Raw genomic sequence first — 11,894 nt, forward strand, 5'->3', positions numbered from 1 at the left:
ATATCTAAATACTGTCTAGGCTTGGGGAGGCAGGTGACATATTCACACTGGCTTGGGTTTGAGGAAGGCCAGGCCTTGCACTGTTTTGGGGTTAGAAAGAAGCTGGGGGTCAGTCGGGTAGGAGAGGAGGGAGGGAGCCAACAATCCCTCTTGGGCCAAATTACACCGGCAACCAGGCCTATCAAGCCCAAGAAGATCCTTGCAGGATTGGAGTCAGAAGGCAGAGCAAAAGGGGTGTTGGGGCAACTTCTGTGGTCCAGGTTGGAGTCTGGAGGAACATACAGGGCATCCCTTGGTTTATCTTTGATGCCTTAAGAGGGAACCCTTTAGACCTTTTGGTGATTGGCATCTCCGAGCCTGGTGGCTATCCTGGGGACAGTGGCAGGAGGAAGATAAAATTCCTGGGACAGATTGCACCCCGAAAAAGGCTGGGGGCACCCCAGTCCAAAGGTGAAGACTGGTGTCTCTGCTGATCCTACCCCTTTTCTCCTTTCATGGCTCAGCCCCTCCCTCACTGAGGCCTATAGGCCCCAGCAGTTCCAGCCGGGGGAGGGCCTGGGCTTGAGGCCGCCGGGCAGCTCCAGGCCCCAAACCGGTTTTCCCAGCTCCGCTAAGGCTGGCATGTCACTGCTGCCTTTCCCTCCCTACCACTTCCTTTCAGTTCTTCCTCTCTCCACCCTGGAATGTTGGGGGGTTGTAGACTGTCTAGTTCATCTTTTGTCCCCTGCCTGCGCTGGGTGTGATCTCTTCTAGAAAGGCAAGGCCACCATGTATGACTTTAAAACAAAGTAGAGTGCCAATTCCACACTTGGCCTTCCACACTTCTGGTGCTCAGGCTTCCCCTGTAGACCTTGAAGACAGTAAAACTGAGTGACAGCAAAAAGTAGTTGGGTTCCCCCTTATCATCATCCCCCACCCCCATTTGAGTTGTGGAGGAGGAAACTGGAAAGTCAAAAGGAAGCCCAGCCTACCCCCTGGCCTGCTCTGGAGTAAGGGGGGAGCAGTAGCCTTTCTCCTGTTCAACCCAGCCCCTTACTTCAAATACCAACAAGGCAAATTATTTCCATTTGTCTCCTCTTCTGCTGGAACTGAGGTCATCTCATTAATGGTAGCACCAACTGATGTAAATGGGGCCCTTGCTGTGTGCCAAGCGCTGTGCTAAGCACTTCAGATGCTCATACATCCCCTTTGAGGGAAGTAAAACCATGAGAAAACAGGCACAGAAAGATCCAGGATTGTACCCAAAGCCACATTGGTAGCCTTTGGTGGAAGCAAGCTTTCTTCTCTGGCTCATTGGCTGCTACTGTGTCCCTTCATTAAGGAAGGACCCACATCCCTAACCCTGCTACAATTCGTGCTCTTTTGAAGTGGATTTGGCTACTGAAATCCATTTAATCCTTGGAAGAATAGCTCTTTGAAAGGAGATGGGGGTTGTGAAAGTGTCTACAGGAGCTCTTACAGCTTTTACACCTGTGGCCAACTCCCATCCCCCCAGTCCCCATACAAATGCAGATCTCTGTAAACACCTTTCCCATTTTCCTCCCTATTACCCCATTGGGACAAATATGTGAGAACCATTCCCACTTCACCAAAGAGGAAATAGGGTTAAAGAGTTAAATAACCTGCCCTAGGCACTGGCCTTGAACCTGGGAGTCTGAGTCTCATATTAAAAGCCCTACCAGGACACTGCTGGGAAGGGTAGTAGTGGTGGTGGCCTTAGTAGCACAGAGCTCTGAGGAGGGACCCAGCAGGGAGGCACTGTCACACAGCCTATCACACAATCCAGATGGGAAGCAGCAGATGATTAACAGTGGATGGCCAGATAAAGCTGATAAACATTGGTATACTGCCTTCACTTGGGACTGATCACTAAAGGATCCAGAAGGAGAAATCCCAGCCCTGGGGAGGCTGATGCAGGGATTCTGAGGGTCTGGTTGGCTTTGGCAGGTTCCTGAGTGGGCCAATGGCTGATCAGGTGAAGTGGGCGCAGATGCTGGGAAGACAAGGCCACCTAATCGCCTTTCAAAGCTGGGGCCCGAGAGTAAGGAGAGGGAGAGAACTACAACTCCCAGAAATCCCTGCTCCCTGCCTAGTCAAGGATAGTTGCCATGGTTTCAGGAAACAATATGGCTGCTCCCAGCTGGGAGGAGAGTCTCCGGATTAGAGGGGTGGAGGCAGGTCTCGTCGCCCTCAGTGGCAAGAGAAGAGGAGCCTGAGGGATCTGAGGTTGAGGCTGGACGCTGCACGGCTAGAACAGCCTGGCCTTGCCGACGGTGCCAATGGCGGGCAGCGTGGACGAGGAGGCGTTGCACCAGCTGTACCTGTGGGTAGACAACATACCTCTGTCCCGGCCCAAGCGAAATCTCTCCAGGGATTTCAGTGATGGAGGTGTGCACCTCAGTGTGTGTGCGCTCCTGTGTGTATCCCTTGTGTCCATGTTTGTTGACACGTTCTGTTCTGTGTGTATATGTGTAAGGGGTCTGTATGCATATGTCTCTTTGTGCTTTTGTGGGGGGGGTATGTGTGTTTGTTGGGGGGTGTCTATCTCTTAGAACTTCAGTTGTAGAAGTGTCTGTGTGTGTGTTTCTATCTCTATGGAAATGTGAGTGTGCATGTGTCCATATGTATGTCCCCTTGTTCTATCCTTTATGCATGTGTGGTGTGTTTGTGTGAGTCTGTGACTCCTGAGACTTTAATGACTAAGATGTGTGTCTGTGTATGTTTTTGTCCATTTCTCTGTGTGTTCTTGTTCATTGCTGTATTTTTTAAAAGATTTTATTTATTTTTTCATGAGAGACACAGAGAGAGGCGGAGACATAGGCAGAGGGAGAAGCAGGCTCCCTGCAGGGAACCTGATGCAGGACTCCATCCCACGACCCCAGGATCACACCCTGAGCCTAAGGCAGATGCTCAACCACTGAGCCAAACAGGCATCCCTCATTGCTGCATTCCTTATATCTGTCTTGTGGAAGTCTGAGCATGTGTATATTCATTTGTTTATTGATGATTCTGTCCTGAATGCATGTAGGACGTCTTGTGTACATGTGTGTTTCTTTGTGATTGTTAGGAGTCTCTGTATCTGAGACTCTCTCCTGAGATTTTAAAGACAGAGTATGCATCTCTGTATGCATTTATTGGTCCCTGTGTGACTTATTGTGCTTGTGTATGTTCGTGACTATCTCTTGGAACTTGAGTGATGGAAAAAAATGTGTGTGTATGTGTTTGTGTGTCTCTGTGTTGTGTGTGCGTGTGTGCCTTATGTGGACTTGTGTATGTATGGGCATGTGTGTGTCCTGTATGTCTACACACTTTGTCCTATATGCATCTCTATAGGGGGATCTTATCACATGTGTCTGCTTGTGTGAATCTGTGACTCTTTCCTGGTACTTTAGGGTTGGAGTTTGCGTGTGTGTGTGTGTGTGTGTGTGTGTGTACCTGTGTATGCAGGAGTATCCGTGTAAATGACTAGGGTGGAACCCAGGCTCCTGATGGGCTGTCCTTGAGACTCATTCTCTACTAGAGGACCTGTGACCTTTTCATGTGCCTGAGTTAATGGGGGTGGGATGCCACTCCTCTGGGGAATACTGGAGGCTGATTGCTGATTTCTGATCTTGCTTTCTTGAACACTTTTCCCTCTCCTTCAACACCCCTCCCTCCTGTCATCTTTTCCCTTTCCACATCTCTACCTCTCTGCTTGGTCCTACCACTTTGCAACCCCTGATTCTCCCATTCCGTGCACATCTTCTCCCTACTCCTTCTCCCCCCCCCCCCCACCACTTTCTCTGTCTGCTCGCATTTCCTCAGTCCTGGTCGCAGAAGTCATCAAGTTTTACTTCCCCAAGATGGTGGAGATGCACAATTATGTCCCTGCCAACTCTCTCCAACAGAAGCTCAGCAACTGGGGTCACCTAAACAGGTAGCAGAATACCTGGTGCACTACCGGAATCTCCATCCCCTACCCCCGGATCCCAGGCAGGGCTGCCCCAACACCCCCACCCCCACACACATCTCCTAAGGTCTCCAACGGAGTCCCAGAGCCCAGGCTGGGATTCTGTTGGTGACATAACGCAGACAGAATCTGATAACGAAATCAAGGGACTCTTTTACTGGGGGAGGAGATAAGGAAATGGGATACCTGAGAACCCGGCTTACCCCCCACCCCTCGCCCCAGCCGCACCACTTCCTCCTCCATCACGTCCCTCACTTAATTCCCCGAGGACCCAGTCTGCCATCCCTGTGTCTATCCTCCAGGAAAGTGCTGAACAAACTGAACTTCTCGGTACCAGAGGATGTGATGCGCAAGATCGCTCAATGCGCGCCGGGCGTGGTGGAGCTAGTACTGATTCCGCTGAGGCAGCGCCTGGAGGAACGCCAGAGGCGCAGGAAGCAGGGCACCAGCTCCTTACAGGTGCCACCCTGCTCAAACATCTCCCACTGCTTTGCGGAAGCTTCCCAGGCGGCAGGAAGCCCCACCTTGCTAAGTGTGGGAGAAGGGAGTCTGGCAGAGGGAGCCTGGCCTTGGAGACCATGGAAGAGATATGGGATTCCTTGGGGATGAGCGAGCCCGATCTCACAGTACACCCCGGGGCTTCTTTCAGGAGCTGGCTCCCCAGGATGGCACTGGCTACATGGATGTGGGTAAAGTGGCCTTTATTTTTCTTCCCTCTCAGGAGCAGCTTTCTTCCTGTCCTACCTTCCTATTGGGAAAATAGGACTCTAGCATGGCTAACTCCTCTACTTGCCTTGTCTCAGGTTTGTCCCGGAAGGCCGGAGGGGAAGGTGCCCTGGACCCCCAGGGAGGGGGCCAGCTCAGGTAAGGAAGCTGGGAGTTCCTATCTTACCAGGCCTGGTGATCCCCCAACACTGGCAGGTAAGGGTGGGGCAGGCTGTTCCCGGGAAGGCAGGAACCAGGAGGGGGAGGATTCAGGGGAATGGGGAGGGAGGGCCTGGCCGAGGGACTTTGGAAGGGTGAGAGTGGGGCCCAAGGTCCAAGCCTCTGCTAAGCAGCTTCCCACTCCAGGGAGGGCCGGTTGCCAGGGCCTCGGCCTCCAGGATATAGCCAGGCAGTGCAGGGCGACCCAAGCTTCGTCCTCCAGATCGCCGAAAAAGAGCAGGAGCTGTTGGCCTCTCAGGAGACTGTGCAGGTGAGGGCGCCCTGGGAAGGTGCTGGCAGTGGTGGGGCAATGGGTGCTTAGGGCCTGCGGTGGTGGGGATAGAGGGCAGCAGGCAGCTGACTTAACCTCTGTGCCACACGACCCAGGTCCTGCAGATGAAGGTGAGGCGCTTGGAGCACTTGCTCCAGCTGAAGAACGTGCGCATCGACGACCTCTCGCGGCGGCTCCAGCAGGCAGAGCGTAAGCAGCGGTGAGCGGTGAGCGGTGAGCGGTGAGCCGCGAGCCACAGCCCGGGCCGATCGAGCGGGAAACCCCAGTACCCGCCAGAGCCCAGACACCGCCACCGAAGCACCCACCCACGCACCCACTGGCCTACCGATGGACGAATGGGCGGGCGGAGCCAGCAGGTCCAATGAGCCTCCCTGGGAGCCAACATGTCCCTCCCTTGGGGTGGGGGCGCGTATGGGGTGGGCGGTGGGGCAGCGAGGCAGGAGCCTTTAGAGCGGAGCCTGGAGCTGAGCCACCTTCTTCCACTACATCCGAGTCAGGAGAATGGACCGCTTTCCAGAACCCAGGAGCCACGTGCAGAGACCTGGCATGCTCCCCAAAGCAGCGCCCAGCCCCAGGGGCTCCATCTTGATGCTCCCTGCTCTGGGCCTTGAGAGGCAGTGCTCCCGCTGGGTCCACACTCCTAGAAACAGGTCCAAGCCCAGCTCTGAGGACAGCGTTGTCTCCATCCAGGCTAGTTCTCTGTGCTCTGGGCTGTGCAGGAAGCTGCCCCAGGCAGCTGAGGGAGACCCTTGCCCCTCTCGGGCACTCACCTGGGACCCAGATGGAGGCTGGGGAACACAGCAGCTGGAGAGGAAAGGATGAGTGGGTTCAGCGAGGAGTGGGGAAGACATGGGCTGTGCCTGTCCCAATTACTCTCCCTTCCTGTGGGGCACCTTTGAGAATACTTGGGAGGTATGGTATCACACGGCCCCCATTAAAGAGTTGTGCTATCTTTCCCTTGACTGCCTTCTCTCTCTGTCTAGATTTCTTGCCTCTCTTATGCTGCACTCCGCCACCACCTCCTCCCTTTGAGTGAAAGAGCCTTGTAGGCCCAGAGCAGGGCTCATCTTATGGGCATCTGGGCCCTGGGTAGCCACTGCCTGGTAGGCTGATGATATCATATGGGTCAGGTCTTGTGCACTAGAACAGCCTAACTTCTAACCCTGGTCTTAGACTGACCCCCAAATCCATCCTCACAGTGTCAAAACCCAACTCCAGACCCAGGTCTCAGATTCTCCCCAAATGTAACCACACACCCTCAACTCTGCCCATGGACTGACCCCTAAATCTGTCCTCTGCTTGACTCCCTATCCTGCTCACAGACTCATCCCTAGCTCTGTGAACTGAAGCCAAGCTTGACTCTCAAACATGACCAAGACACTATGGCCATGAAGTGACCCTAACTCTTGATAATTTAGTGACTACTAGAACATTCTGGAACCCCATGATTCTATTTTTGGACATATACCAAGGGAAATTTAAGTTCTTGTGTTTTGTATTTTGGAACACATGTACAGCGATGTTCACAGTGACAGTCTCTGTAATAGAAAATAATTGAAAAGTACTTGTATTAGCATCCATCACTGTATAAGAAATTACCACAAACTTAGTGTCTTAACACACATTTATTATATCATATTTACTGTGGGTCAAGAGTCCAGGCTGGGTCCTCTGCTTCAGAATTTCTCCTAAGGCTGCCATCAAACTGTTGGCTAGAGCTGTGGTTTCATCTGAAGTCCTGACTGGGGAAGAAATCACTTCCAAGTTCATGTGGTTGTTGATAGAGTTCAGTTTTTTTTGTAGGCTGTTGGACTGAGGGTTTCAGTTTCTTACTGGTTGTTAGCTGGTGCTGCCCTCATCTCCTTCCCATGTGGTCCTGTCCAGTAAGTATATTAGCTTACTTCACCAAAGCCAGCGAAGGAGAGAGTTAATGGAGTCTGCTAGCAAGATCACAGTTACAATCTTATCTAATGTAATCAGAGAAGTGACATCCATCACATTTGTTGTATCCTATTTATTAGAAGTAAGTCATGAGGTCCAGCCCACATTCAAGGGATGTGGTACATGTGGGTGTGAATACTAGGAGACAGGGATCCTTGGGATCCATTTTGGAAGCTGTATACCACAAAGAGGAAAAAGTAATAAAAGAGTAAAAGCTAGGAGGGTGGTTACCTCTGAGAGGAAGCGGAGGGCAGAGATGCAAGAAGCATGCAAGTTATTTGTAATGTTTTAGTCCTTGGACAGGTGGTGGGTTTACAGGTGTTCATAGTGGGCTCTTTATGGACAAGCAAGAGAGAATGTCATGAACTAAGGAGTATGTGTAGTCAAATTCTGTTCACCTAAGTTCCTCAAATAATAAATAAAAATAAAAATTGATGACTACTCCTAACCTTGGTCTGAGCTTCTTCTCTGCACTCAGCCTGGTCTCAGGTTAACATTGGCTTTAACCTGACCTTCTACCTTCCCCACATTAACCACCAACCCTCACCTTCCCCAAATTAACCACCAACCCTCACATATATTGACCTCAGCTCTAGCACTGTTATCTTGCTGTAGTCTGCACTGGGTCTCCAGAGTTCTGTTCTCTGGGTCTGTCATCATGGACCACATCTGTAGATTCCTGTGTGTGGAGCTGATAGGAATGGTTTGTAGAGGGGCTTGGGGACCAGGAGGTGGGTTAGGGCATGGTTCTGCCTGACAGAAACACAGTGGTCCCAGAGTACAAGTTTGGTGGCAGGGATCACCCTCTCAAGAAACTGCTGACTCTCTCCATGCTAGAGGCTGAGCCAAGTCCTCCTCTTCCCTGAATTCCAAAGCTGACCCCAGCTATTCCTAGTATCCAGATATGCCTGAATCTAAAATCATATCTGAAACCCTACAAATTAAATCCCCAAAACAATGGAGAATTTTATTGAATGTTTCTTGGGAATAAATATGAAAGTGAATTATATCACACATTATAATCCTATAACTCTTCTTTAAATATCTCTCTTGTTCCCCAAGCTTCCAAACTCCAATAGCCATTGCCATATTTCTCCCCCTCTGATCCTTACCCTACTCTTCCCTTTCTGACCCACACTAAATCTGCTTTCTTCTGGTTCATTCATTCATTAATTCTTCAAATGTGCATTAGTGCCAACGATGTACTAAATTCCAGAAACACAAAGATGAGCATAAAACATGATTTGCCTCCCCAAGCGTTTACAAGCCTAGAAGAGAGGAGAAGGCATGCAAAGTGGCACTTAAAATTTTTTGTAACTTAATGTTTTGCATAGAAAAACACACCTAATTAATGCACATAGAAAAGTAAGAAGTCTCTTTGGTGTCCATACACCTCTAATAGGGTTAACCTTTTAGTTTTTGTGCATTCTGCCAAAACGTCTTTTTGTGAATACAAGCAAATATGCACCCTTATTGTTACTCTCCTCACCATTTTTTAACCATGAAGGGAACACATACTACCCACTCTGTCCTCTATCTTGATTTCCACTCAATATGATCTTTTATAGATATGTAATGGTCACATGCCAACTTGATTGGGCCACAAGGTGCCTAGATATTTGGTCAAATATTCTGTGAGGGTGTTTTCAGATGAGATTAACATTTAAACTTTTTTTTTTTTGAGATTTATTCATGAGAGGCACAGAGAGAAAGAGGCAGAGACATAGGCAGAGGGAGAAGCGGGCTTTGTGCAGGAAGCCCGATGTGGGACTCGATCCTGGGACTCCAGGATCACGCCCTGGGCCTAAGGCAGATGCTCAACTGCTCAGCCACCCAGGCGTCCCTAACATTTAAATTTAAAGGTAGACTGAATAGGGGATCCCTGGGTGGTGCAGCGGTTTGGCGCCTGCCTTTGGCCCAGGGGGCGATGCCGGAGACCCGGGATCGAGTCCCACATCGGGGTCCCGGTGCATGGAGCCTGCTTCTCCCTCTGCCTGTGTCTCTGTCTCTGTCTCTCTCTCTCTGTGACTATCATAAAAAAAAAAAAGGTAGACTGAATAAAGCAGATTGCACTCCCTAATGTGAGTGGGCCTCATTCAATCAGTTGAAGGCATGAATAAAATAAAGAAGATATCTCTTCCCTGAGTCAGAGAAAATTTCTTCTTCTTGGTGGCCTTTGAACTGGGACATTGACTTTTTTTTTCTGTCTCAGACACTAACTGAAATGTCAATTCTTCCTGTGTCTTGAGCCTGCCAGCCTTTGGATTTGACTCTCCTAGGTTCCAACTTGCTGACTCAATTCTGTAGATCAGCCTCTTTCATCATATTAGCTAATTATGTCTTATAAATCTCTATCTGTATCACCTATATAATGTGCCTCCAGGGATCCACAGCGCAGCGGTTTAGCGCCTGCCTTTGGTGGCGCAGCGGTTTAGCGCCTGCCTTTGGCCCAGGGCGCGATCCTGGAGACCCAGGATTGAATCCCACGTCGGGCTCCCGGTGAATGGAGCCTGCTTCTCCCTCTGCCTGTGTCTCTGCCTCTCTCTCTCTCTCTCTCTCTCTCATAAATAAATAAATTAAAAAAATGTGCCTCCATATCATCTGCCATTAGTTCTGTTTCTCCAGAGAACCTCAACTAATAAAAGATTTTTCCATATCAAAACATTGAAATTTCCTGTTTTTAAAGCCATGTATTTTGTATTGTCTGTACAGAATTTAATTAATCAGTCCTCTCTTTGGATATTTAAGCTGTTTCTAACCTTATTTTCTTAATAACAATAATGTAACAATTAATAACCTCATGCATTCATAGTTTAGTATCCTGTGCAAGTATATCTGCATGATCAGTGCCAGAACTGGGGTTGTTAGGACAAAGAATATGTGCATTTGTGATCTTGATATTGTGAAATTTCCTCCACAAGGGCTCAAGGTTCAGAGCAGAGGCTGAAGACTGGCGGCCCATTGCCTTGCCTTGGTTTTGCACAGTATCATGTTTTTACAAAACTAACTGCTGATTTTTGTATTGATGAGAATGTGGAGCAACTGGAACTCTCATACTCTGCTGATGGAGTATGAGTACAACCATTTCAGAGAACAGTTTGTCAGGTTTTTAAAAAAGTTTTTATTTATTTATTCATGAGAGACACAGAGAGGCAGACATAGGCAGAGAGAGAAGCAGGCTCCATGCAGGGAGCCCAACACAGGACTTGATCCTGGGTCTGCAGGGTCATGCCCTGGGCCAAAGACAGGCACCAAACTGCTGAACCACCCAGGCATCCCTGTCAGTTTCATATAAAATGAAATATATGCCTATGCTGTTGTATCAGTTAGGGTTTTATTGGAGAAGCAAAAAGAATTTGTTACAGGAATTTGACTTTGGGTAACTGTTAAATGGTCTCTGTAAGACTATGGTTTTACAACTGATCCTGGAGTTTAAAGCCCACAGGTCAGGCCACTGGGAAGGAAAGAGGGATATAAAGTAGGCGAGAGAAAGGACAAACTGGAATCCATTAGCATAAGCTGGAACCTTTAATCACAAACTAGAACTCGTGTTAGTTCCTACTTGATGATGTGGGTGTCCAGCAGTAGAGGCTGGTGCCCTCTGTTATCTGGCCCAAGAGTCCAAGAAGTTGAAGGAGGATCCAGGGAAAGGGGGAGTAGTTGCAGGCCTGACTGTTATCCCATGTCAATGAAGCGAGCCAGCAGATCAGCAACAAAGTTTATGGGCTACAAAGCTCCTGCCCACATTTTGCAAGTGTACCAATACAGCCACTGCTTTCCTTCCACTCTCCAAATCTCGTGCAAAAATGTCTGTTGTGGCCCACCGTAATCGGAAGGGAATTCTGGAAAATGCAGTTCACCACAGCTAAGGTGATAGATTAAAAAGCTGCCACAGCTATGTTCCAGTAATTTCATTCCTCAATATATACTCAAGAGAAATGCATACATATGTTTACCAAGACAGGTACTAGAATATACAATACAGTTTATACTATTTGGGGGCAGGGGTTCTTTTGCTCAATATTGTCTGTGAGAATCATCCACGTTGTTGCATGCATTCGGTGGAGGTTGTTCTTTGTCATTGCTATAGGAGAGGCCATTGTATGAATACAGTATGGTTTCTTTATTCATTCTGTTGTTGATGGACACTTGGGTTGTCTTCAATTTGGGGTTATTACCAATAGTGCTGCCATGAATATTTGTATTTGTGTCTTTTGGTATATAACCAAACCAGTGGAATTGTCTGTTCAAAGGGTTGGCATTTTCAGCTTTATTAGATACTGCCCAGAAGTTTTCTAACAAGGTTATGGTTGTTTAATTCTTATTAAAAAGAATAGAGTCGGGATGCCTGGGTGGCTCAGTGGTTGGGCGCCTGCCTTCGGCTCAGGTCATGATCCCGGGATCTGGGATTGAGTCCCACATTGGGCTCCCTTCGAGGAGCCTGCTTCTCCCTCTGCCTGTGTCTCTGCCTCTCTCAGTCTGTGTCTCTCAAGAATAAATGAATAAATAATTTTTTTTAAAAGGATAGAGTCCATAATACCACATCTTTGGAACTGGAATGTATTTAATCTGTTCTGCTAAATTGGAGTGGTTCTTTTTTTTAAATTTTTTATTTATTTATGATAGAGAGAGAGAGAGAGAGAGAGAAAGGCAGAGACATAGGCAGAGGGAGAAGCAGGCTCCATGCACCGGGAGCCCGATGTGGGATTTGATCCTCAGTCTCCAGGATCACACCCTGGGCCAAAGGCAGGCTCTAAACCGTTGCGCCACCCAGGGATCCCAATTGGA

General features: G+C 48.8%; 1 protein-coding gene across 4 annotated transcripts; it reads left to right on the forward strand.

Moving 5' to 3' along the window:
• The first annotated feature begins 5 nt into the window (after positions 1-5).
• SPEF1 (sperm flagellar 1) lies at positions 6-6,127 on the forward strand. Of its 4 annotated transcripts, none has more exons than XM_049100730.1 (8): positions 6-2,388; positions 3,805-3,916; positions 4,252-4,408; positions 4,599-4,638; positions 4,753-4,813; positions 5,021-5,144; positions 5,261-5,364; positions 5,663-6,127. In XM_049100730.1, the coding sequence occupies exons 1-8, from the start codon at positions 2,280-2,282 to the stop codon at positions 5,985-5,987; spliced, it is 1,032 nt and encodes a 343-aa protein (XP_048956687.1). In that variant the 5' UTR covers positions 6-2,279; the 3' UTR covers positions 5,988-6,127. The 4 variants fall into 4 exon arrangements, with proteins under 4 accessions (XP_048956687.1, XP_025325204.3, XP_048956688.1 ...); XM_025469419.3 differs by having other exon boundaries at positions 5,261-5,354; positions 5,659-6,127; XM_049100731.1 differs by having other exon boundaries at positions 5,659-5,920.
• Positions 6,128-11,894: the final 5,767 nt, after the last annotated feature.

The sequence above is a fragment of the Canis lupus genome, chromosome 24, assembly GCF_003254725.2.
Source record: "Canis lupus dingo isolate Sandy chromosome 24, ASM325472v2, whole genome shotgun sequence".
Lineage (NCBI taxonomy): Eukaryota > Metazoa > Chordata > Mammalia > Carnivora > Canidae > Canis > Canis lupus.

Bases quoted from the DNA above. Each gene is read 5' to 3' on its own strand.
- SPEF1 (XM_049100730.1), top strand. From the start codon at position 2,280: ATGGCGGGCAGCGTGGACGAGGAGGCGTTGCACCAGCTGTACCTGTGG. The intron at 3,917-4,251 runs GTAGCAGAATAC...TCTATCCTCCAG, and splicing joins AACTGGGGTCACCTAAACAG to GAAAGTGCTGAACAAACTGA. The intron at 4,814-5,020 runs GTAAGGAAGCTG...TTCCCACTCCAG, and splicing joins CAGGGAGGGGGCCAGCTCAG to GGAGGGCCGGTTGCCAGGGC.